The sequence below is a fragment of the Cyprinus carpio genome, chromosome B23 (genome assembly GCF_018340385.1).
Source record: "Cyprinus carpio isolate SPL01 chromosome B23, ASM1834038v1, whole genome shotgun sequence".
In the NCBI taxonomy this organism is placed as follows: Eukaryota; Metazoa; Chordata; class Actinopteri; order Cypriniformes; family Cyprinidae; genus Cyprinus; species Cyprinus carpio.
The window spans coordinates 13,098,475-13,122,735 of NC_056619.1; the positions used below are offsets into that span (position 1 = coordinate 13,098,475).

Below are 24,261 nucleotides of genomic sequence, written 5' to 3' on the forward strand. Positions count from 1 at the left end.
TGTCTGGTGGGAGCATGAGTGTGATCTTAAGAGAGGAGCGCTGGGCCCCTGGCTGCAGGCTCTTCAGTGTGTGGGTGAGAGGAGTGACAGGTCAGCTCCACCACACAATACAACAGTCTCCATTTCCCACACAGCTTCCACACAATATTTCACTGCCACGAAATCCTTTCACACTAACTCAACTACTACAGTGAACAAATTTTTTTCACTGATATCCACAAATACATCCAAAGCAAAGAGCCACAAAAATAACTTAAAGCCTGATACAACAAGAGCACAAGTAATTTACAATTATTTCTTAGTAAAAAAAAAAAAAGTACATCATTTTGATCACATATTCAGAAATAAAAGAATTTACTGTCATATGAGACATTAAATGAAAAATCTAAGGGATGATGCCTCCTAGATAAAGAGCACAAGACAGAGATAAAGGGAATAACAGGATGAAGACAGGATTTACAGACCCAAAACTGGCTGGCAATGCAAGAGATAATACCAGCATTACCTGCACATCACCTGCATCTGTACATACCAACCAAAAAATGGCAGAGTCTCTGATTCTTTATCTAAATCTTTATGTGTAAAATACAAGAAACATGCAGTACTCACGCAAGCTCATAAGTTGATAAATATCCTCTGGACAGGGATTTCTCAGAAAAGCTCCCTTGGAGGGACAAAAAGGCAGAGGCTGGTTGTGTGTGTGATATTCTGGTGTGTGTACAAAAAGTGTAAAAATATTTTTTTACAGGCACAACTGGCCTTTCCGGACAAAAACAGAAGGACCTGCTTAAGCCAATCAGAGTGGATGGAAAACGGTTCCCCCACCTTAAGAGCAGCAATGGGGTGAATGGAGAGCGATTCTTATTCAAATGCAGCTGTCACTCTGAAAGCCACTGTGTGAAAGGGGGAGCCGGTCTCCAGGCTGACGGAATGCACTGAACCATTCTTTAGGGGGGCGTTGAGCTGGTTAAGGGGTACAGAGGGGAGGGCAGTGATGCTTTGGCTTTCTCTGACCACACACACCTTCTTCCCTTCCAATACAACTCTGAATAGAAGGAAAAACTTGCAAGAGATGCTGAACTGAACTGAAGATTGTGGTGCAAGGAAACAGAAAAACACTATATTTCCCTAGAGGAGTTATGTATTTCTTAAAATTTAGGTTATATTTTGATGCAATCATTACCCATGATGAGCCTTCCTGAACTATCAGCATTTTGTTATTATGTTATCACCAATAGCATTAGTTATTTACTGAACATACTTAAGACTGAAGTGCACATTCAGGCCATTTTGGACCAAAAAATATAATAAAATAAAAAACAAAACAAAGAAATGCAATCAATCAATCAAACTTTTATTTATTTAATATAAATACATTTGCTGGCCCATTTGAACAGCTAGCATTTTTTTTTCACTTTTGGTTAAATAAATAAACAAACAATTATATATTATCACTTTTTCTTCTTGTGCCTGACCATAAAAAAATAAATAATAAAAAGTTATGTAACATACTTTTGTTGTAATCCAATGGCATGCCTTGCAAAACTGATTTGTTTGATGCTTCCAAGACAATCAATTTATTCAAAACTTCATCTGTCAGTCAGCTACAGTAGATAGCGTTATCTTGTTAACATATTTAAATCAGAGTTAAACAGAGTTCAACATGTTTACATTAAAACTAACACAGATTAAATATTACAGAGATGAATATTAATGTATAACATATTAAAACACTCGTTATATACTAAATAAAGTGATTAAACTGATGTTGGTCTTCAGTATTCAATGGACTGCCAGGATATCTGAGACAGAAACTTTCTCATGTAATGAGAAGCTTAATGGCTTTATGTGCAACATCGCAAAGGCCAACCTGACCACATGGAGACAAAGACTACTAAATTATTCTCACAATAAGGATGAGTGACTCATGAGCAGGCGCATATGGGTGTGAAATGTGGTCAACCATCTACTCCCTAAGATAGTTGCTTGGTGATGATGGTTATCACTGGTAACTTATTGATTGAAACATAAGAAAAATGTGTTCATTCATTCACTTACTCACTCACTTTGTAGTGAAGTAAATGTTTCAAAGCCAGCATTACCTGAATGAACTGAAGTATTTGACTCTTCTTTTAAGTCCTTGGCTTATCAGAAAATTACATGTATAGATATATGCTGCTGAGGGCTCTTCTGTCAGATAAAAACCCTCAGCAAATGTGAGACAACTGCTCTGAACAAGGCAGGTACAACATACTTCTGATATCTCAGTCTACGAGTTACTGGTGGGTTTCAGAGAGATATATCTTGGAAATAGAGACATCATAAAACATTATATTTGACTTTAGATTGTAATGTTACAATGCAAGATTATGTGATTTTAGACCCTTTTTGCACATAATGGATAGCATAACCTACTTGCACTATGTATGTATCTCTTTATTTTCTTCATCCAAATAGAACAAGTAGAAAATACCGAGATAGGCCTAGGCTACCGTAGGCTTTATCACATTTCAACCAAAAAATACCAAGATATTTTTGGCCATATCGCCCAGCCCTAGTTTACAATGTAAACATCTAAACCTCATGAGATCCAGCTCACAGCATACAAGAACATACTGTTCACGTCATTACTAAAAAGAGTCTGAAAGAGACTTTAGAATCAGCCTTCTTCAAAATAGCAGATAAAGGTATGCTCTCATTCACACACAAAGACTTATCATTGTTGTGTGTAGGGGACAAGAAATCATAGATCTATCTGATTTGACTGCTTTTTTCGTTTCGTTTTGCTTGCCAAGTCTAGCTGTGTGAAAATATACAGGCATCTAATACATGTATATATAATCACTTGGTGTAAGAAGGATATTGAATATTAATTCAGGACAGGCTCTGTATTCTGTGCTTGGTTGGTTTAAACTAAAGACCATCTTTCACCAAGGTTAATCTCTAACCAACCTGAGGGCGCTCACGTGAGGTCCATTCCTTTGGCTTTTCCAGAGTAAGACCAAACAGTAGCCAAGAGTAAACTAAAAACCTGTGCTTACTTTCAGATTCAGTCACAGAGCTATTGCACTTCCTAACACTTCGCTTTTCCGTTAAACGCAAACAAAAATACATTTAAGGTAAACAAGAGTCAATCAACTAATTTGTTAATAATTTGGTTGATTATGCCTGATTGTAATTGAACGTTATTATTCTTATAAATTGAATAATCACCAAATATAATATTTCAATGCCTAAAATGACTCCTATAGGCCCATAAATTGTTCCATTTGTTGGCGGTCAGGAAAACTGAGTTGTTATTGCTTAACAACTCATAAACGCAATACAAAAGCTGTTCTTTCTCTTATAACAAAAAAGCATGCTGATCTTTGAAAGGTTAGTTACAACTTTGCCTCGTGTATGTCCTGAAAGGTTGCAGATTCCTGATTTACGAAGAATCAATCAGTCTGACAGTGTTTGATGTTTGATATTATCGCAACGTTGACGTCAGTGCTGGCTGAGTGTAAGAGGGAATCACTGGACAACTGTGCAAAATATCTAAAATGTGCCAAAGAAGAAGCAGCTTTTCATGGCTTTTCAATTTTTGGGTGAACTATCCTTTAAGTACTGTACATGTTTTTTATGTTCATGTTAACAGTTAATAAATAATTATACATCATTAATAGATTATTAAATGAAAATGGACTATGGAAATTCCAGAAAACTAATATCCCTAATGTATACAAAGCTGTGGCTTCATGTAACAGTATAGCAGTATGTTCCTTTCATTTGGGTCGTGCAGGTTGAGGAGAATCCTGAGGCCTCAGGGTCCTGAGGAGACACAGTAGCGCATGATCAAAGAACCAATTACATGTTAAAGAATTCCTCATGTTGCACTTGATGATCACCTTTGAACTTCCACAGAATGTAAGATTGAGAAGAAGACCATGTCTTCCTGAGAGGGTCATTCAAGAATGTTCAGTAGAGTGACGACTGACGTTCCGGAACTGTACAATTCCCTGCATTCCTGTCAGAATGCTGGAGAGAGCTACATTACTCTCCAGTCTCCACAGTCCACACTGATTTAAACTAGGGTTGTTGATACCAATGCAAGTGGAATCCCACCATTCTCAATATTAAAATTTCTATAATTGTTAAATTAAGTAATCATTTAAACAAATAAACTGTAATTTGTTAATATTTAATTATTTGTAATTGCAGTTAACCCTATAAAGCCTACTTTATCCTATTGAATAGGCAAATATCTATTGGCCTCTCAATTATAAACATGATCAGAACTTTGCTATACACAATCTTCTACATGCTTTCTGTCAACTGACTGATATTTTATACATTTTTATATATTTTATAGCAGGTAAAAGGCCTTCTAACATGATTCTAAAAATGTCTTTCTGCTGCTAAATGTTTTATGTCTTTAAATATAAATGTAAGAATAACTTTTACATCGTGAGTAATATTTCAAGGTGAACTATACTGGACTGTTAGCTGGACTGTTGGACATTTTTTAGAAGAATCATGAATGTGAGTATCAAATATGATACATCAGGCTTTTAAGCTTCATTTATTTATATATCTATGTCTCTCAATCATCATTGTATGGCATTAAACTATGTTTTTAACCCCAAACTATTTAAAAGCATTTATAAATATTTTACTGATGCATACTATTGTGAGATATAGAGTGATAAGTGATATAATATGCATTTTCTGGAACTAGACTGCTGTTATAAAGATCTGATTGATTTGCAAGTGATCAGAAATTAATTGAGTGACGTGACATACAGCCAAGTATGGTGACCCATACTCAGAATTCGTGCTCTACATTTAACCCATCCAAAGTGCACACACACAGCAGTGAACACACACACACCGTGAACACACTCCCGGAGCAGCGGGCCGCCATTTATGCTGCGGTGCCCGGGGAGCAGTTGGGGGTTCGGTGCCTTGCTCAAGGGCACCTCAGTCGTGTTACTGCCGGCCCGAGACTCGAACCCACAACCTTAGGGTTAGGAGTCAAACTCTCTAACCATTAGGCCATGACATCCTCCCCCCCACCCTTTTTTTATTACTTTTTTCTTTAAGTGACTATAGTCAGAAAATATAATATTCTTCAAGTTCTGCATATATTTTCCAATTCTTATGTTTTATATGCATGCAGAACTTCATTCCATCATCATTTAATCATGTCTGACAGTGAAGAATACATCATCTGACTGATGAGACTGCTCATGGGCTGCTTCAAAAACCCGAAAATCCCAACAATCACAGGACTGACATTTTAAATAAGGCTCCAGAGAGAATGAATGGCCAGCGGAGCTATCATGAGACACATTTTGACAGCTTTTCCTACATCTGTGAGAAATTATTGCAGAGTCTTCAGAGCTCAGACGTAATCTAGCATTTTCAAAACATGGGTTTAAACTAATCTCAAGCGTATCTGTTTCAGAGGGAAGTTCTGGGTGGGATTGCTATCCATTAGGTCAGCTAGGTCTATAAAACCTGGAGAAAGCTATCCATTAACGTTCACATACATCTCAGTGGTGGTTACTCAACTACTCAACTCATTTCTCAAAACATCTTCTTTTTTGTCCCACAGACGTAATAAAACAGGTTTGGAAATGACATGAGAATGAGTAAATGATGACAGCTATCTTATCTCCATTGAGCTGTTCTTACATTCAGAATAAAGCATGGAGGAAATGTTTGGGAACATGGAAAGTCTCCGAATGTGATAAGCTGGAGAATACACATTGTCCCAATAGTTCAAGGACAGATTTCAGTTCACAGTTTAACCCTAAAATTCTGTTCAGTGTTTGAGACTCCAAGGCCAATTTAATACAATCAATTACATACCTCATGTTTTTTTTCATCTTATGACAACCAATAAGAAAACAAAATTCACTGCTTACAAGCATCAACTATACTGTATGCAAATGCATTATTTATGTTTGGGGTCTCAGGGACCCCAGATATACATGATTAAATGTTTTATAGTTAGTATATTGTCATTTATGCATGTAGCTTAAGTACACAGTATTCTTTGATATTTATGTAGTAGTTCAGTCCTGTCGATTTCAAATTTGAATGTCATTTTATTGCATCTTTCTGCAATGTGTTTTTGAAAATGTCAAGAGAACATGAAGGTCTGCTCATTTTCTTTTTCATTGCCACTGTATTTAAACTGATCCTGATGACCGACCTCCATCCACAGTCCCACATGACAAATGATTTGCCACTCTTTAACTTCTGTATCTGAGCTTGCTTTTTTCAATCCAAGGGAAAGCGTTTTCAAAACGAGTTTGTGCACTTCAGACATAGAAAGATGAAAAATGCTACGAACCTGTCTTTCATAAATCAGTCGGTATGGTAAACACTTGAAACGCTAGATAAAAAGTTCCATCTCTCACACGACATGAACGTATTACTAAAACCAAAGGAACAACAGAAAATGTGCAGCATTGCACTTCAAATAAGAAGTTCAAGTGATTTAAGGGCTGCCCAGTTTCCAAAGTCGCTACTTAGCCTACTAAGAGATTGTAACCGTTAATCTTTTTAAAATAAGATCACAACCGGTAAAAAGTGCATGTAAATGAATCAAAGTACAAAGTTAGACAGCCGAGATTTAACTCTTACCTGTGAGCTGACTCTCATAAGCAGCAGCAGCGCTCCTCTCGCGAGCTGCTCCCTTCACCTGTTCGCATGCACAGTTCACTTGAGAAGGAGGAGTCCACGAGGTTTTTCCTCGCACTGTGTTATAAATGTATTATTTGTGTGGCGACGTCATTGCCTGTGTTTTAAAGTCACCAAATGACAAGATTTGAGAATACATTTTCTTCGCACTGTATTATAAATGTATTTTTTTGTATGGCGACGTCATTGCCTGTGTTTTAAAGTCATGACAAAATTTGAGAATATATTAACTAACTTGAACTAACAATGAACAATGCATTTGTCACAGTATTTATTATTATTGTTAATGTTAGTTATGGAAAATTAATCTTATTTTAAATTGTTTCCAGTTTCTTTCTCTTGGGCAACAGAGGGCCTCAGTCTTTTTGATATAGTGGTAATTTATTATTGAACATCTGTTAAAATCAGGTAAGTATCCTAATGATTTTTGGCATAAAAGAAAAATCGATCATTTTTACCCACATGATGTATTGTTGGTTATTGCTAAAAAAAAAAAAAAAATACCCGCTGTGATGTATTTTTTGTTTTACATATGCAAGAGACATTCACCTAATTTTTGGATTATTTTTGTTCTAGCACTACACAGTTAGGGCTTTTTCACATAGGGCTGAACACCTGAAGATATACTTGAATTGCTGAGATATAGATGAGTGGAAAACAGCACAGATAATTGTATGCAAGAAAAAAAAAAGAGTTATAATGGTGTATTCAGCCGTTTACTGGTGGGTTGTGTGTTATAGATTCACAAGGAAAAATAACTATGCTAAATACACAAAAGAAAATATGACACAGATGACAATATACAGTTTCTTATATTGTTTTTGTAATGTGTTTGGTAAGTACAATCAGGATCCTTGACCTTGAGCAAAAAAAAAAAAAGATAAAAAAAAAAAAAAACCTACTGGGCTAGTGAATAAGAATTATTTCAGTAGTGAGACTACGGGCCAAATTTACAATCTGCTGCCCCCCGATGGTAGTGAATGTCAAGTACAAAATGCATCACAGTGCACCACTTTAACTGACTCATTTCTCAAGCCTGTGCAAGTCTTAAATGAGGCATCAGCACAATATAAGTGCTGGAAAAAAAGTTGTAATTTAGTTACAGTTTGTCTATGTCCTAAATGTCTCACTGATCTGAGACACATCCCTGGTTTCCACAGTCCCCTTCTGTTGCTGTTTCACCTCACCATGTGCTCATTTTGGTTGTTTCTGCTATGTGGACATGATCAGTTCAGTCCATTATTTATCCCATAGTCAAAAAGAGGGTTATGTTTTAAAAGGAGGGCAGAGATGGCCTGGTTACACTGAGCACAGCGGAAGATGTATTTCACTCCTGATAGGTGCATCAGATGATCCCTTTTTCTTGATTGTCTTCCAGTCTGTCACCCTTCTCACAATCTGTTGAAGAAGAGCAAAGTGTTACATTGTTGAGTTGATTGAGTTGTGTGTTTTTTGTTTTTTTATTGTATTTTTTGTGTAGAGCTTTGTCTCATAGCATCCCATAAGGAAACAGCACTTGTGTGATCTAATAGACACTTAAATATCTGAAATAGATCTTTATCATTTCACACAACTTTTCTCTGATTCCATTGCTTTCAGTTTTACAAATCCACAAACTTTATTTATTTATACATACATGAGGCATGTTTCTATGTACACTTCAAAAGTTTGGAGTTAGTAAGATTTTTTATTTTATTTTTATTTTTTTTTGCAAGAAATTAATACATTTATTCTAAGATTGAACAAAACTGACAGTAAAGACATTTCTGAAGAATCATGTGACAATGAAGACTGGAGTAATGGCTGCTGAAAATTCAGCTTTAAAATTCCATATTAAAATGTATAAAAATAGAAAACAGATATTAAATTGTAATCATATTTCACAATATTACTATTTTTTACTGTATTTGCAACATTTAGATATAATTTATTATGACAAATATACATAGCCTTGATGATGACAAGTGACGTCTTTCAAAAACTCTTACTGACCTTTGGCAAAATAAATATGTTTTTGGTCTAAACCAGTAAATATACCCCAAAAATTCATTCCATACACAGTCATCCACCTGTACATATAAAAAATACCTTTCATGTTGTCTTTTAGCTGTGAAAACCAGGGTATTTCCTTTGATCAAGAGGAAGGGCTGAGGAAACTGTGTACCTTCAGTTTCTAAATCAAATGAAGGCCCGCCATTAGCAAAAAACACACACCTGATGAGGTACTGCTTACATTTTAGGTGGCAGTCATCCTCGATCAGTTTATTTTCCAACATCGTGTTGTGTTTCGTCATTCTAAAGGAGTTTCGACAGTACAGCTGTGAGCAGAGAGAGGATTTTACTCCAGACAAAAAAATAAATAAATACTCAGTACATCCACCTGCTCTCTTTGGTAAAAATGGAAGAAAAGCCAAAAAATCCAGATGCAGAATAACTCATGACATCACCCTTTATTTTAACAGGAAAAGTGCAAATACAGCAAACATAGGCATATATTCTTACATGTATTCATCTGGTCTTCATCTGTGAATTTCTCCCTGTACTCTTAGAAAGACCAGATCAGATAGGGACAGATCTCAGCGGGACCGTGCCACTCAGTCCAGACAGCAGGTTGGCTGTGACATCCATGGAGATCCTGTAACCCAGGTGACAGAAAGCACCTGATTCCTCTTAGGAATGAGAGCAAATACAGTCCCGTCCCTTCTAACAGTTGCCTCTGCTGTCCAGGGATAGTGGGATGGTATGTGTTAGCCTTCTAACACCTGTTAAACCTAAACCTAAAGATGATGAGTGAAAAAAGAGGGACGCTGATGGGACAAAGTGAACTCTGTCCTACTATAATAGACAGTCTATAGAAATGAAATGCTAATGACTTTGGTACACATGTTAAAAATAACATGTTGATAACTGTAAAATCTTCTATGGTATGCTAGGTGTGACCACATACAGTATAGATTCCAGTTGCCTGTCTGTTATAATTTAATGAAACATTGTAATAGAAAAGCTAAAACCTTAGAAAGGAAACACCAAAGATAAGCCTGAAATCAGAATGGAAATGAACACAATCTTAAAGGGATAGTTCATCCAAAAATGAAAATTCTGCCATCATTTACTCACTGTCCATCAACTGTTTGGTTACCAACATTCTTCAGAATATCTTTTTTTTCTGCTCAACAGAAGAGAGAAACTCATACAGGTTGGGAACAAGTGGAGGGTGAGTAAATGATGACAGAATTTTCACTTATATAAAATATTTTAACACAGTTAACACACTTACCCCGCCTCCAGACCTGTATGTCATCTTACAGTTTATTTCATACAGTTGACTGTTGACAAATATGATGCAGGGCAACAACTCCATAAATGCACTTATGCCATAAAATTCAAGATATTGGTGCAAAAATGCCCCTGAATGTTTTTTTGTCTCATATTTATATCAAACGATAAGCGATATCACACAAGCAGCGAGAGTTAGGCTATATCACTCGAGTGCTGATTTTGTCCCGAATACCACGAGTGCAGATGTGATTTTATACAACAGTTAAGTAAACAAGAAGTTGATATTGTGTTATATTTTAACAACAATATTATGTGTTTTGCACAATTTTGCAGAGAACATACTTATAAAGGGTTCATCGAATGCCCATTTTCCACGATAAAATTTTCTTAATGAAAAGTCTGTAACATAGTTTGGTTAAAATTTATCAATGGAAGTGTAAAAAACACCTTTTCAGCAAAAACATATAATCATAATCTTTTAACATGGTGGAGGGGACAACCATTGCTGCTGTCAGTGCTGTGTTGATATTCAACCAATGGGATTTTACATTTTATTATTTCTGACATTAAAGCACTTGAATATGCTAGCTCGTAATCACAACTTCATAAGTGGAAAATAGGAAATTTCTGATAGCACGTGAAGGCAGCATGAATCCGCGTTCTGAACGAATCGTGTGAAACAATGATTCAAAGACCCATTCATAAAGAGAGCCATGTCCTGCATCCCACTGTGCATACTATCCACCCTATCTGCCCTAAATAGTATTGAAAATTTCTAATATCACATAGAATTTAGGATCGATAGTGTGCACATTGGGATGCAGGCATTTATTTCATTCTTGAATGAATCAGCCGTTTGAATCCAATGAATGAAACACTTATAAAGACATTTACGGCCACCTGCTGGCAGATTTAGTTTCTTATTTACAGTATCTTTTCCTTAAAAATAAATAAAAACATTAAAGGGAAAGTCCACCCCCCAAAAATGTTATTCTGTCATTATTTACTAATGTTGTTTCAAACCTTTCTTTTGTGGAACATAAAAGAAGATATTTTGAAGACTGTTAGTAACAAAGCTGTTTTGGTTACCAATGACTTTCATTGTATGAACAAAAAATACTGAGATGTTTCTCAAATCATCTTCTTTTATGTTAGGCCATTGTACCCTAATTGTTTATGTGTAATACATTTTATATTGAATCAAATAAAATATTTATTTCTAAAGCTACAGTTTGTAATGTCTACTGGATACTTTCTCATTTAACAGAAAAATAGCTTGAAATTATTTTTTGCGGGTATTTTCACAGTCAAATTTACTTTGATCAAAAATATCATGTAATAAATTAGATTAAAAATTGTATCAATTGACAGCCCTAATATATATATGTACATGTTTGTCTGTGTGTATTTGAATTGAACTGAAGACACACTAAATGTTTTCCATTTAAAAAATTTTAATACTTCAAAATAAACATTGATTCTAAAAGTAACTGTATATAATGCACATTAAATCTTAACACAATAAATTCCTTGCTGGATTAAATTTACAATAAAAAGCCAGTCTTTTCATCACAAACTACTTATACTACTTTACATACATATATACAACAACACATACACACTAAATACATGCTAGCAACACATTCAAAAACACTCACCTGTGAGACTATGAACTTCTACAGGTCAAGACACTAAACCCGATATATGTATATGTTGGACAACAGATAAAAAGGAGATGGATAAGGGAACATTATTTGCCCTGCATTTTAATCATCTGTGTAATTTTGTCTCTTTTCTGCCCTGAGACCTGGTTCATTTCTGACCCCGCGTGAGTGGTTAATAGGTTAACAACTTTTAAGTTCACCACAACCATTTCCTGTCTTTTGTTCATGTACAAAGTGGTCCACATTCTGCTCATATGAAGGGGATGCCATACCTTTCAGCGCGACCGATTTCAAATGGTGCTAGAAAACCCCAGTCAACTCTGAACACCAGAGGAAATCAGTCACGCTACAAAAGGTAGAAGCATAGCGGAAGACTGATTTTGTGTGGCATCATTAAATAATCTTTTAAATAAATAGCATGAATGCATTTAAAAGATCAAGCTAATTGAATGCTAATGTCAGTCACAAACACATGTCTGCTAATGAGCATAAGAGTCTTCTTCTAGTCTAATTTACTTGTACTGATTAATAGACTGCTTCCTGAAGACCTTTCAATACATAGCATTCACATGACTGCTTCCTGAAGACCTTTCAATACATAGCATTCACATAAAATTGAAATAAACGCTGCAGTGTGTCATAGCAGCTTAGCCATGGACCATCAGTGATGAAAAGAGGGAACATCCCAGAATCAGCATGGCAGCGCATCTGAGATGTGGGAAATAACCAGCACAAACACACACATATTTTCAAAACATGCTTTAATTGTTTTTAAAAATCATACACTTTGATTTATTTCACATCATTTTTAAACATCTGCTTCCTGAAGACCTTTCAATACATAGCATTCACATAAAATTGAAATAACTTCCTTCAGTCATTTAAGTTTTAATTAATAGATAGACACTAAAAGGGACAATTCATCAGAAATTGACAATTCCATCATCATTTACTCACCCTCATGTTGTTCCAAACCCTGTATGCTGTTATTTTTTTAAGTAGAACACAAAAAAGAGTTTTTGAATTATTTTCACATAAATCACTGCGATAAATGTCACTTTCTAGTGTCCATTGACTGTCAAAATAAAACTAGAAAGTCACCTTGAAATGAGTCCACATGTTTTTTTATTATGGTTTTTTAAGTGGTGTTGTAGTCAGCAGTGGTTTGTTAGAAGAGCTATTCAGTAAGCAGTTCTTAAAAGAACCATTTTCCTTAGTGAAAGAAACTTTTTTCACCATAAAAAATATTTTGTGCATTTGAAAGGTTCTTCATGAAACCGTTGATGTCAATAAATAACCTTTATCTTTAAGAGTGCATACAAGTTGTGCACTATATACAGTATAAGCGTTAAAACAGCTTTGAGAAGACAATCTAAATTTAAGTAACTACTCACTGTGATCTGTTCCAGCTTAAGAGCACATCTCAAATCAGATGTGGTGCTGGTTTCAATGAGGATGTTTGAAGTTATTAACATTTACATTTAGAAGACACTTATATCCAAAGTGACTTACAGTGCATTTAGGATATACATTTTTTATTTTTTTATTTACCAGTATGTGTGTTAACTGGGAATTGAACCCACAACCTTTTGGCCAGTTAACACAATGCTCTACCACTCAGCCACAGGAACCTATTAGACCTAGTAATACTCATATTAGATTTGAAATAATATGTGCTGTAGCTTCAACTATTTACTTAAAAGTCTTTGCCCTTAATATTTCAAATTGCTGTTTGATTTCAGTGTTTTTTTTGTTTTTTTTAATAATATTTCCATAATATGCAATGCATGCACATCTTTTAACAAAAAGAATGTGTCTTAGGGTTTTGTGATCGTTTAAGATTAGCCCTTGAGGTCAATGAGTTGTGTTTCTGTTAAATGTAATTAGCCACACCTGTACTTAACCTGAAAAGACAGACTTGGTTAAAGACACACCTGTGGTATGTACACAAAAAAGTTTGGAGTCATTAAAAACACACAAAATGGAATGGAATTTGACTCCAGTCTTTAACATTTGTCCCAGGAATCAGCTGATTCAGTCTTTTTATGACCCACATTAACTTTTGAGAAATACATTTCGAAAGGTTCAGTGCTATTTTTTGAGATTTTATTTTTGTTATTTTAATTGTTATTATGTGTAGTTTTTTATGCAAGTAGTGTGCTCCAGATAACCATATGTGCATAGTCAGTAGGGTTTTTTTCTTACCTTGTTTTAGTATATAGGTTCACCCATAAAACAAACAACATATACTGTAATCTCTGCATGTCCCTTTTAAAGTCATTTTTTGAAGTCTACATTTGAAGTCACCTTGATGATTAGCATTTTCTTTGGGCAGAATCTTTCAGTAGTGTTACAGAACACACTAATGAAACTATATATACACTATTACCTCACAATGCATTACAAAAGGTTTTTTTGTTATTTTATTAATATTTTTTTTTTACAGTAATTTGTTGTGTTATTGACTTTGTATTGATTTGAGAGCAATTAGAAAAATCCTCATTCTCGCTTTTTTTAATAATGTGGGAAAACTGGGGGCTTGTCTGGCTATTCTGTCTGGCGTGAACTAGGTCAGTGCTCTTTTCTGCACTGGAAACCATTGCTGCTTGACTCTGTCCTCCACGTGCACTCAGTAACCTGGACTCAAACAGATATGAACTGACTTGCCCACTGACACACCCTTATAAGTAATTACTGGAGCTTCTCAATTATAAAAAGCAGGTTGAATCAGATATGGCTTTTTATTTTTTGAGGGCGTGACCTCAAGGAGAGCACATGGCGATGGGATATGATCACAAATCCATGTGGGTTTAAAAGCAGGGAGTCACGAAGATGCTTTAGTGTAAAGCAATGCCATAGTTCTGAACATGGTTCACTGTAATTGAACCAAAAGACCTATAGGGTATCAAGTATAAAGCACAAATATTTGTGTTACAATATTTATAGCATATTACCTATAAATATTAGCCTCAGTTCACGGGAAAAATATTTTCTGTAACATATTTATATTCTAATATATTTTTAATATTATTACTTTAATTACGTATGATAAATATACATAGTAAATAAATAGTTTCTTATAACATGATAGAATAAAAACCTTTTTTGTCTGTTACACTCACCTGTGTCTGAAGGAAGACGTTGAATCAGCAGCTGAAAGTCAATGTATTTGAAGACTAAAAATGAAAAAATGTATAAATGATAACAACGTTCAATCTATTCTAAAAAAAATCTTACCTTTAGATAAAGTGCTGTGAGTGCTTGTTGAGCTCTTATAGTGAAGAACGGACAGTCCCAAGAAAGACACTTCATGTGCCCATCCTTGTCAGAAACACAGTGATGCCGTCTTGGCAAAAACGTGTGTTTTTGTGTGAGTGAGTGCGTAAGAATGAGGAATCGAGGAAGAGTGAAATAAATGACTGCTGAGCTGTTTTAAAGACAAAACTTGATTAAATGAGAAATGTAAAAATACCGGAAAATACCTCAACAAAGGGAAAGACTGAAGGAAGAACAGCATGATGTGAGAATGCAGTGGATGAGAGACCAGAAGCTAAGAGAAGCATGGAGGCTTGTCTGTCTGGAAACAGTCTCTCAGACAGACTTGACAGCCCCCCGCCCATACCCCCCAAACTGCTGGCTTTGAAAACACCCCTAAACCCACCAAACACCCCTCCCTTCTCTCCCTACCCTCACCAACAACCACGACAACTCTACAAAACGGCCTTTGCGCAGGGACTTTCACGTTTGTATGTCTTATTCTAAGTACTCGTAACTAAAACTGTTTTATCTCAGAGTCTATTGTTAACAAGCAATGTGTTTTTAGGTCTGTTGTCTGATGACTCAGTGCATGTGAGGTGAATATGGGCCAGGGTGCCCTCTAAAGGCAACCACTCTAAATAGCAGGATGGTACTCACATGAGATCATGATTACACTGTTTACATACAAGATCTCATTTCCTGGTGTGTCATCCTTATTACTTACAGTACCTTCTATGGTACATTTATGGTGCCTTTTGTCCTTTTAGGAATTTGTCAGCCCCTGGTCACTTTCATTGTATAGAGCAGCATGAACATCCTGACAAACATCTCCTTTTGTATTCAGCTTAGCAAAGGAAATCAGAAAATCAAGTTTGGAATGATATTAGGGTGAATAAATAATGACAGATCTTCAATTTTGGGTTAACTGTCTCTTTAAGTCATTGGTTCTCAATCTTTTTGTAGCATGTAGAGAAATTCCCTTTGCTGATTGTCAGAAAGGTACATAGTTTCCTTACGTTTTCTATTTAATGCCCGCCATCATGTGAAACCACCAGTTGGCCTTGACGCTCCAGCCTTTCTGCTGCAGGAAGTGGTTCCGAGCCTCTTCCTCCCCTTGATCCTGCTGCAGTGCAGTTCGCAGGTAGCACATGTCCTGTGACATGCTGAGCTCAGGGATTCCTGTGAGCAGTATTAGAGAGAAGAGCATGACTAGAAGGTGAGACTGAGCCCGGAGAGACAGATAGGGACACCATTGATACAGATGTCCTAAAGAAAGAACAGACACTGGAGCTCAGAGTATGGGTGTAGCATTCTGTTGACTTGTTCAGATGATGTGTCTGCATGATTGAATGTATTTGTTTTTTTGTTTTTTTTTATTACGTATTTGTTTTATGTAATTTTTATTTGATTTTTTAAAAAAGGTTTTTATAAAGTTTATTTTTATTTCAGTTTTAGTCATTTTAGTACTTCAACTTATTTCAGTTAGTTGCAAAGGCAACCCTTCTAATTTTTAAAGGGATAGCTCAACCAAAAATAAAAATCACCCCATGATTTACTCACCCTTCATTTTAGTACTTCAACTTATTTCTTTTATTTGCAAGGTGTCCTGAATCTTGAAGCCCAAAAAAGTGCATCCATTCATCATAAAAAGTACTCCACATAGCTCACAGGGATTAATAAAGGCCTTTTAAAGTGAATCGCTGCATTTGTGTAAGAAAAATATCCATATTTGAAACTTTAAAAACAGTAATCCCTGGCTTCCGCTAACTGTAATACGCATGTTCATGGTAGAAAGGCTTTACAAAATGAGGATTTCAATTTAAGCCAAGAAGAGACTTTTTCACCAGAGCTTACATTATGCCTACGTCCTACATCATCCACTAGGCCACTCTCTTGTGAATGTTTGTACAACATGATATGTAAGCTCGGGATTCCACTCTCTTGTGTTTTTAATTGTGTGTAAAAGTTTTAGGGGGATTTAGATTTTGTTTTGAATTTTTAAGAAGTGATGAATCCGCTGGAATGCATGGCTTCGCTTCAGAGGGCCTTTATTTAGAGGCTGGGATGTGCCTTTCACCCTGCCCATCACGTACAGGAAGTCAGGGGTGAGGACAAAGGGCACCCTTTCTCTGTTCACCCCCAGGAAGTTGTTGTTGTTATCGCGTATGTGCCTTCAGTTGATGTGGAAGAAGTCACCTGTTAAGAATTGAGAATATAACATTAGTTCGATTCCAAGTGGACATTAGCAAAATACTGATACATCTATTCAAGGCATGTTCTGTGTTATTGAACCTCTCTAAAAAATCTACCCATAATACTCTGAACATTTTCTAAGGAAGTCAGGGGTGAGGACAAAGGGCACCCTTTCTCTGTTCACCCCCAGTGTAACAAGATCATGACTGAAGTTGAACTGGGTCATTTATTTGTAATATATTCATCTACATAGTTTACTGGTTTTGCATATTCAATAATATATTTTTTTAAATTTTGTCTTGTCAGATGCACAAGACAAAAACTAACTTGTTCCTTTACCTTGATCAGTGATAATAATGTTTCAATAATATATTTTTTTTGTTTTTGTTTTGTCATTTTTTTATCATATAATTTAAGTTTTTTTTATTTTATAATAATATTATAATAATCGGTATTATAATTCAGCTATAGGAACAAGAGAGAGACTGATCATTACCTGTGTTATATCCTATAGAAATACATCCATAGGGCACCAGGTTCAAATCTAAACCTCTCTCTTTCCAAATTGACTCCATGACCATTAGGAGAGACTGATCATTACCTGTGTTATTTAATATAGATATTAATAAAATATATAATTAGTCAGTGGTTTTTTAATAGTTGCTTATTTACCTGGATGATGAGCATGTCCTGTCGGAGGTCATCTCCATGTTTAAAGATGATGCTGACAGGAGGAGAGGCTGGAGCTTCTGACTGTACGCAGGAGAACTCAAGCCAGAGTGGCTTTTTCTTAGAGGCCATCACTTTACAGTCTTTTAGCTGTGTGAAAAACAGTTTGCGTTATGGGGATAATTCACCCAAAATGACAAAGTTACCATCATTTGCTGAACCTCATGTTATTCTAAACCTCTGACTTACTTTGTTCTGCCACACGCAAAAGCAGATATTTTGAAGCATGCTTCATTGAAACAGTAAAGGTCAATGAGGTCCAAGAAACAAATTTTTAAAACATCTTATTTCGTGTGATGCAGGTTTAGAATGTATATGAGGGTGAATAAATAATTAAAGAATTTATTTTCATAAAGAAGTAATTATTTTGGTAAAGTTTGGTTCGAATCAGTTTATATATAAATACTATATCAACCAGATTATACAGTATATAATTATATCAACTCACTATAATACTTCCTGCTCCGATACGGGGATCCAAAGAAACCTAGAAGTCAGAGGGTAAACTGCTATCCTCCAGTAACTCCTGCAGCTTCTGAGGAGCTGACACACATGAAAGTGAAAGTGAAAGTCGTGACATTAAAAGTATGGTAACCCTTTGGGGGGTTAACTGCTATCCTCCAGTAACTCCTGCAGCTTCTCACGCATGAACACACGCCCAGAGTAGTGGTCAGCTATATCCAGTGCCTGGGGAGCACTGGGGGTCAAAGGCAATTCAGCCATGGCTATTGAGGGTGGAAGATAGCGCTGTCCATTCAGTCCCAACCCGCCAACAACTCCTGCCAGCACTGAGACTCAAACCTGCGACCTTTTGGTTACAAGTCCAATTCTCTAACCATTAGGCCACAGCTGCCCCCCACATACATGACAATGTAGATGTATGTACTACATATAAGACATTATACTCAGGACACAGTTGTTTGAACCTGTTGATGGAAGATCCGTTCTGTCTGTGTAGAGCACCTTCACTGTTAGTGCCACTTTGTGCAGGCAATTGATGACTTGTACTTAGTCAGCATTGTCTCTCTACAGCCCAAAAGGTAGGCCTCCAGTATGACTGCCATACGCTGGTGAAAAAATGGGTAGGCCTCCAGTATGACTGCCATACGCTGGTAAAATAAATGTCCGACTCGCTGGTGAAAAAATGTTATTGCAATATTACATAGTTAACCTTTATCTTGTGAAATATTACATAGTTTGTTTTTTTTTTTTGAAATTGTGTGTTTTTTTTATGACTCATCCTAAGTGCTCTTTTGAGAAGGAATCTTGCCAAACAGCTATCTTGATATGGTTTGACTTTAAAGGTCTACAGAAAATGACATGCCTTATTAGCGTTTGCTTCTCAATTCCCCAACTATGAGTTCCAAGAAAGAGCTTTAAGAGGGCTCATTACTTTGACACTAAAGTAGCATTACTGTATAAAGTATTGAGAACTGGTTCTCGGTTCCCAACCCTAGAACCAGCTGCAGCATTTGGAAAGGATGTCTAATCTTTGAACTGCCAATTTTCTGACCTTAATGTCTGCAAAATCCACACTCAGAAGCTCAAGGGCCACGACTCCCCAGTGACTCAACAACCAATGGACATCCTGGACTGTGAACTGCCAATTTTCTGACCTTAATGTCTGCAAAATCCACACTCTTGAGGCATAATGGACACTTTCTTCTTTAAACCTTCTGAGGCAATCTGTCCTTGTGAAAGGTGTTGTTGGAGAAGCCTCATTGGATGGTGAGGAGAGTCTGGATCCTCCTGAGAGGTCCAGTGTAGAAGAATCAGAAACAGGAGATGGAATGAAACCATTACCAGAAGAGCTCTTGCCATGTGGCAGGACAACGTAATTGCCATTGCTTTGGCTACATCAGGGTTAGTGGTGGTAGACACGTAAGTGTGGTGTGTCGTAAGTGAATGCCTCCTCGTCCCATTCTGGGAAAGGCCACATGTGCAGAGTGTGTGGACCTTGGCTAAGAAGGGATCTGTGGTCAATCAGCTGAAGGTTTACGAAGTACAGTACTTGCCCTTTTCCCCTTCTGGGAATCTTGTACTTTAGAGGAGTTGACTTTGTGTCCTTAGTTGACGTGGCTTTATCCTAATTTAGCTCCGTGAGGGATATCCCTAATCATTACTACCATGTGACTCAACAACCAATGGACATCCTGGACTGCAAATTCCAACCATGTGGGAAACAAACTGATGACACAGTCTCTCTACCATAGATTATGGTGGCTTCCACATGGATGAGTGGCAGTACCTTACTTGGGAGTTCTGGAATGTCAAACCATAGGAGTTTAACCCTGAACTTTCTCTCAGAGTCCCAGATGGAAATCATCACAATGTCCTCATTAAGGGAAAGCTCCTCGTGGGAGCTTGAGAGACCAGTGAGACTGTCCACAAGTGGCCAGTACTCTCTACTTACTGTGTTTTCTGGAAGGGATGAGATGGCAACCACTGAGAGATGAAGCTCCAGCATGTTTTCAAGGCAGGAAGCTGGAAGTCTCCAGTCAAGAATTCCTCCTCCACCTGGAGCACATAGTCAATTGACCATCCTTCGAATGACAGGTCCTCCTTTGGCAATGATTCCCAGAAGATCTTGAGGAGATCACTGGGGGTATGTGTCAGGTCAGTTACGGGTAATCATTTTTAAATGATTAACCTAAATACGTTTGACAGTTTCAGTTGAAGGTAACCTTGATGGTCGTTTGGGAGCACTGTGGAATTTATCCACGGTTCAGTGACATAAGCTACTGCATCCCAGATTTTTAGCTCTTCCCTTCACGGTGTGGCAAATTTTCTTCGGGTATAGTGCAGCTCACTTAAACGATTAGTGTCTGAGGAGTCCAAATCATAGCCGATTAGCTCATTCAGAATGCCCTGGAAGTGAATTCTCTCCTTAGAGGTGGTTTTCTGAGCCAACACAGTGACACAGACGGTCTGAAGACCATCGGTACCCTGAAACCATGGTGCATCCAGAGTTTTGTAATACCTGATAGTCATCATAAATTTCATACCCCTCCTCCTCCTCCTTGTGGTACGATGGACTATATCGTTCTGGATCCAGAAGCGCAAATGGCTCAGAATTGTTGTTCTCCTCTGCTTGCATACACAGGTGCACACGAAGCTGGTGGACATGGCATTGAGCTGGGAGTTTGATCTGAATGGGCTCCTGGCTGTCCAGGACCTGGAAACCTTCCCTGACTGGAAACTTGCAAATAAATACAAGGCTGTTATCTGAGCAAGGCTCCTGTTGTTGGTGGGCATCCCATTTGTTCTCCATGAATGCTAGAATGGAAGTTTACAAGGCTGTTATCTGATTCAACTGTTTTCGTGCAGTGTTAAGAGGGACTTTTCAAAGGCAGTGCCATGACTGAGGTAAAGTTTTATTTATAACTGCAAATTAATTTAAAGAAAATGGTGAAGTGGTGCTTGCACTTGCTAAGCTCTCTGTTATGAAGCTGTGGTCCTTTGACTGGTTGCCAGGGCAGTGTTTAGCGTGTTGCTATGCAGTTGCTTGGACATTAAGCAAAGTAAAAGTGCCCAAAACGTATGGAATTCAAAGAGAGAAACTAATGTAATATGCACTATGACATATTTCTACACATTTTCATATAAAAAATAAATAAAGAAATAAAAGCAAGGTGAAGTTGTTGTCTTAATGAGACTATTTTACATTCCAGCCATGTTACTGGTAGATATGAATGTTGCTTCCTCATCTTGCCCCATCTTTGTGAGATTAAATATTTCCTATAGTGTAAAAAATACTATTTTAAAAGTGAAGTGGATTTTTGTAGTGCCAGTGTTTTTATTTGGTGGTAAATTACCAATGTATATGAGTTTTTTTCATGTGTGCATGTACTTGTGTGTGTTTTTATGTGGCCACATTTTAATGTAGATAACTAACATTACATTGTATTTTTTACATGTTGATTGTGTTTTCCTCACTTACAGACTAGGTGCAGCTAAATAAGATAATTACTTACTAAATAATATCACAACAAAAATTTTGCACAGTTTAGAAGGTACACAGGGTGGCTCAACACTGGTATAACTTACTCCACTCTCTCTTACTGCTATTTAATGAGTAAACTATCATTTAATTAATTAAATGTGAACCTTGATGTAAGTGTAAGTTGTAATTTGACAGTCATTTTTTTATTTATTTTTTATTTTTTGCAGTAATATCATTCTTGTCTAATGTAAACCAAAAATGTATATATACGTGTTGAACTATTTTTTATATAAATACAGTTTTAGTTTGAGGTATAGTAGATGACTTTAAAGGTTTTGCAACACACAAACTGGTTCTGCTAGACACTCAAGAAGAATGTATCATTCTTGAGCCTTACCCCGCTCTGCTAAAGCCAAGAGAATCTGCAGACTGCAAGTACTATACTCCTCACAAAATATTGTGTTTTACAACATATTTACAATTCCAGCTGAATGACAACTTGTGTTGTATGATTATAATGATTTAGAAAATTGCACTCACCTTTTTACAACTTATTTAAGATTACTGATTAATTATAAGTTGTGTTGTTTTTTGTGTTCTACAGTTCAGTTTCCCGATAATGCATCAATGTGAAGTGACTGATTGCACAACTTATCATTTCCTCATTCTTTTTTCTTTCTGCACCTGAGAGGAAGAACTTTTGATCACTACAGGCTTATTTTATTTTGTTGGTTTCATTTAATTCAGAATGAATTTTCCATGGCCAATTATTTTTTATGTATAAATAGATTTTTATGACATATTACCATTTATCTGTATATAAACTGTGCTAAAGTAAAATGTCACTCTCTTTAATCACTAGAGGGAGCTCACCAATAACTATTTATAGCGTTTAAGCTGTATTTGTAAGGTTAGATGGTAATGTGTTTAGGATGGATGGTGTAAAAATGTGGCTACTGGGCATGTGCACATCAATAGCATAAGTTTTGGCACATTGTACAATAATTACTGTTTTTGCATTTTTATAAGGGTAAGTTTAGGGTTGGGGCAGGTGTAGGTAGAAAATGTTATTTATTGTTAGTTTCTGGTTGCAGCTGTATCCCTTCTAGCCACAATTATAACCTTTATAATCATGCAAAAGCTTTGTTTGGTCAAGGTCTCTCTCTTCTCTCTCCCTTTAATTGATTTTATTTATTTTTTTTGAGTCAAGTGCTACATATTTTTGTGCTTTATATATGCATGCTCATGTAATTTAGGAAGCATGCAGGAGAAAAAAAGAGAATGTGGTTTTGCTTTTTTTTTTTTACACATTATAATGAACTTTCAGTTTATATAAACATTTCATCCTCATTTGAATTTTTGCCATTTTCTCACACTTATTTAGCCATTTAAAATACCCTTTTATTTGAAGAAACTTTGAATGCTAAAAATTGGTTAAAAACACTTTTCCAAGAACAAAACGTGAGTTGCATGATCGATAATATATGAGGACAGACTGATCACATTTGAGATTCATTGCAGGTTTAAAAAGTGTCAAGCGTTGCATTAATGGTCAATATTCCATTAGGTTAAATTAAAAATAGATTTTCTGAAGAAAATGTGAAGTGGTGCTTAAAGTGCAAAGTTGTGGCATTTTTAAGGTGATCTGAGTGATTGTTAGCTATGCGGTCTGTCTAACACTGCGAAATATTCCACCTACTATATACTGAATGGTTTTGTCCATCATGTCCTGTGTTATGGTTATGTAGTTTGTTTTTTTGTTTGTTTGTTTGTTTGTTTGTTTTCCAGCAGTTAGTCAACAGGCAAAAATAGTTAGGGTTAGTTGTAAGCAGTAAGTCTAACTGCTTAGTAAATATTAGCACACCTCTTCTCAACAAACTATTAAAGAAAATAGTCTGAAAAATATGAAAGTTGCTTTTTAAACACTTACTGGTAGCAACCACTGATTGAGAATCGAAAGAGAGTCTGGACAATTAAGTTAACAGATTTTATACCATTTCCACCAGTTGAAAGTGCAGGTATCAGACATCTCTATGGAGACACCATGAAGTTTAATAAAGCATTTTTATTATTTTGCACCAGATAATTATGTCATTATATCTCACATATACATTATTTTTGCACATGAAATTTAGTAAAATTCTTACTCTTCTACTCAAATTACAACAAAACCAATGAAAGTGTAAAGAATCAACACTGTCTTCATAAAGCATAATTGAGCATCAACAAAATGAAAGTTCAATTTTTGGTCACAAATAAAGAATCAAACAAATACAAATATAATTGATAATAAGTAGATTTTAAGTTATGTTTTTCTTCACTATTAGTCTGCAATTAAACCCTGATATCTGTTATACTGACATACAGAAACTGAGTTATTTACTCATTTCTGCTATGCCTTTTTACAGTGCATCTGCATTCTTGGCAAGTAATCGTAAAGAATGTTAACATAATTATATTTCACACCTTTTAGTGCATAAGGTTATAAGGTTATATATAAAGCTG

General features: G+C 36.1%; 3 protein-coding genes across 3 annotated transcripts in view; all 3 read right to left on the reverse strand.

The window, feature by feature from the left end:
• lamb2l (laminin, beta 2-like) overlaps positions 1–832 on the reverse strand; it is a 48,834-nt gene extending 48,002 nt beyond the window's left edge. The window contains exon 1 of the mRNA XM_042750363.1: positions 610–832. The gene's annotated coding sequence lies outside the window, so the exon portion shown is untranslated. The remainder of the gene's footprint in view (positions 1–609) is intronic.
• A 7,084-nt stretch (positions 833–7,916) lies between these two features.
• Positions 7,917–8,984, reverse strand: si:rp71-17i16.6 (uncharacterized protein LOC100148415 homolog). Its single transcript, XM_042751367.1, is given in 5 exon segments — positions 7,917–8,057; positions 8,059–8,094; positions 8,097–8,215; positions 8,779–8,863; positions 8,901–8,984. Coding segments are annotated over 5 exon segments (465 nt in total).
• A 6,928-nt stretch (positions 8,985–15,912) lies between these two features.
• si:rp71-17i16.5 (phosphatidylinositol 4,5-bisphosphate 3-kinase catalytic subunit gamma isoform) lies at positions 15,913–21,084 on the reverse strand. The gene is given in 16 exon segments (XM_042751368.1): positions 15,913–16,157; positions 16,962–17,087; positions 17,408–17,431; positions 17,578–17,674; positions 17,757–17,903; positions 18,262–18,356; positions 18,740–18,823; positions 18,826–18,948; positions 19,050–19,151; positions 19,281–19,646; positions 19,649–19,691; positions 19,693–19,897; positions 19,899–19,995; positions 19,998–20,294; positions 20,297–20,783; positions 20,785–21,084. Coding segments are annotated over 16 exon segments (2,838 nt in total).
• Positions 21,085–24,261: the final 3,177 nt, after the last annotated feature.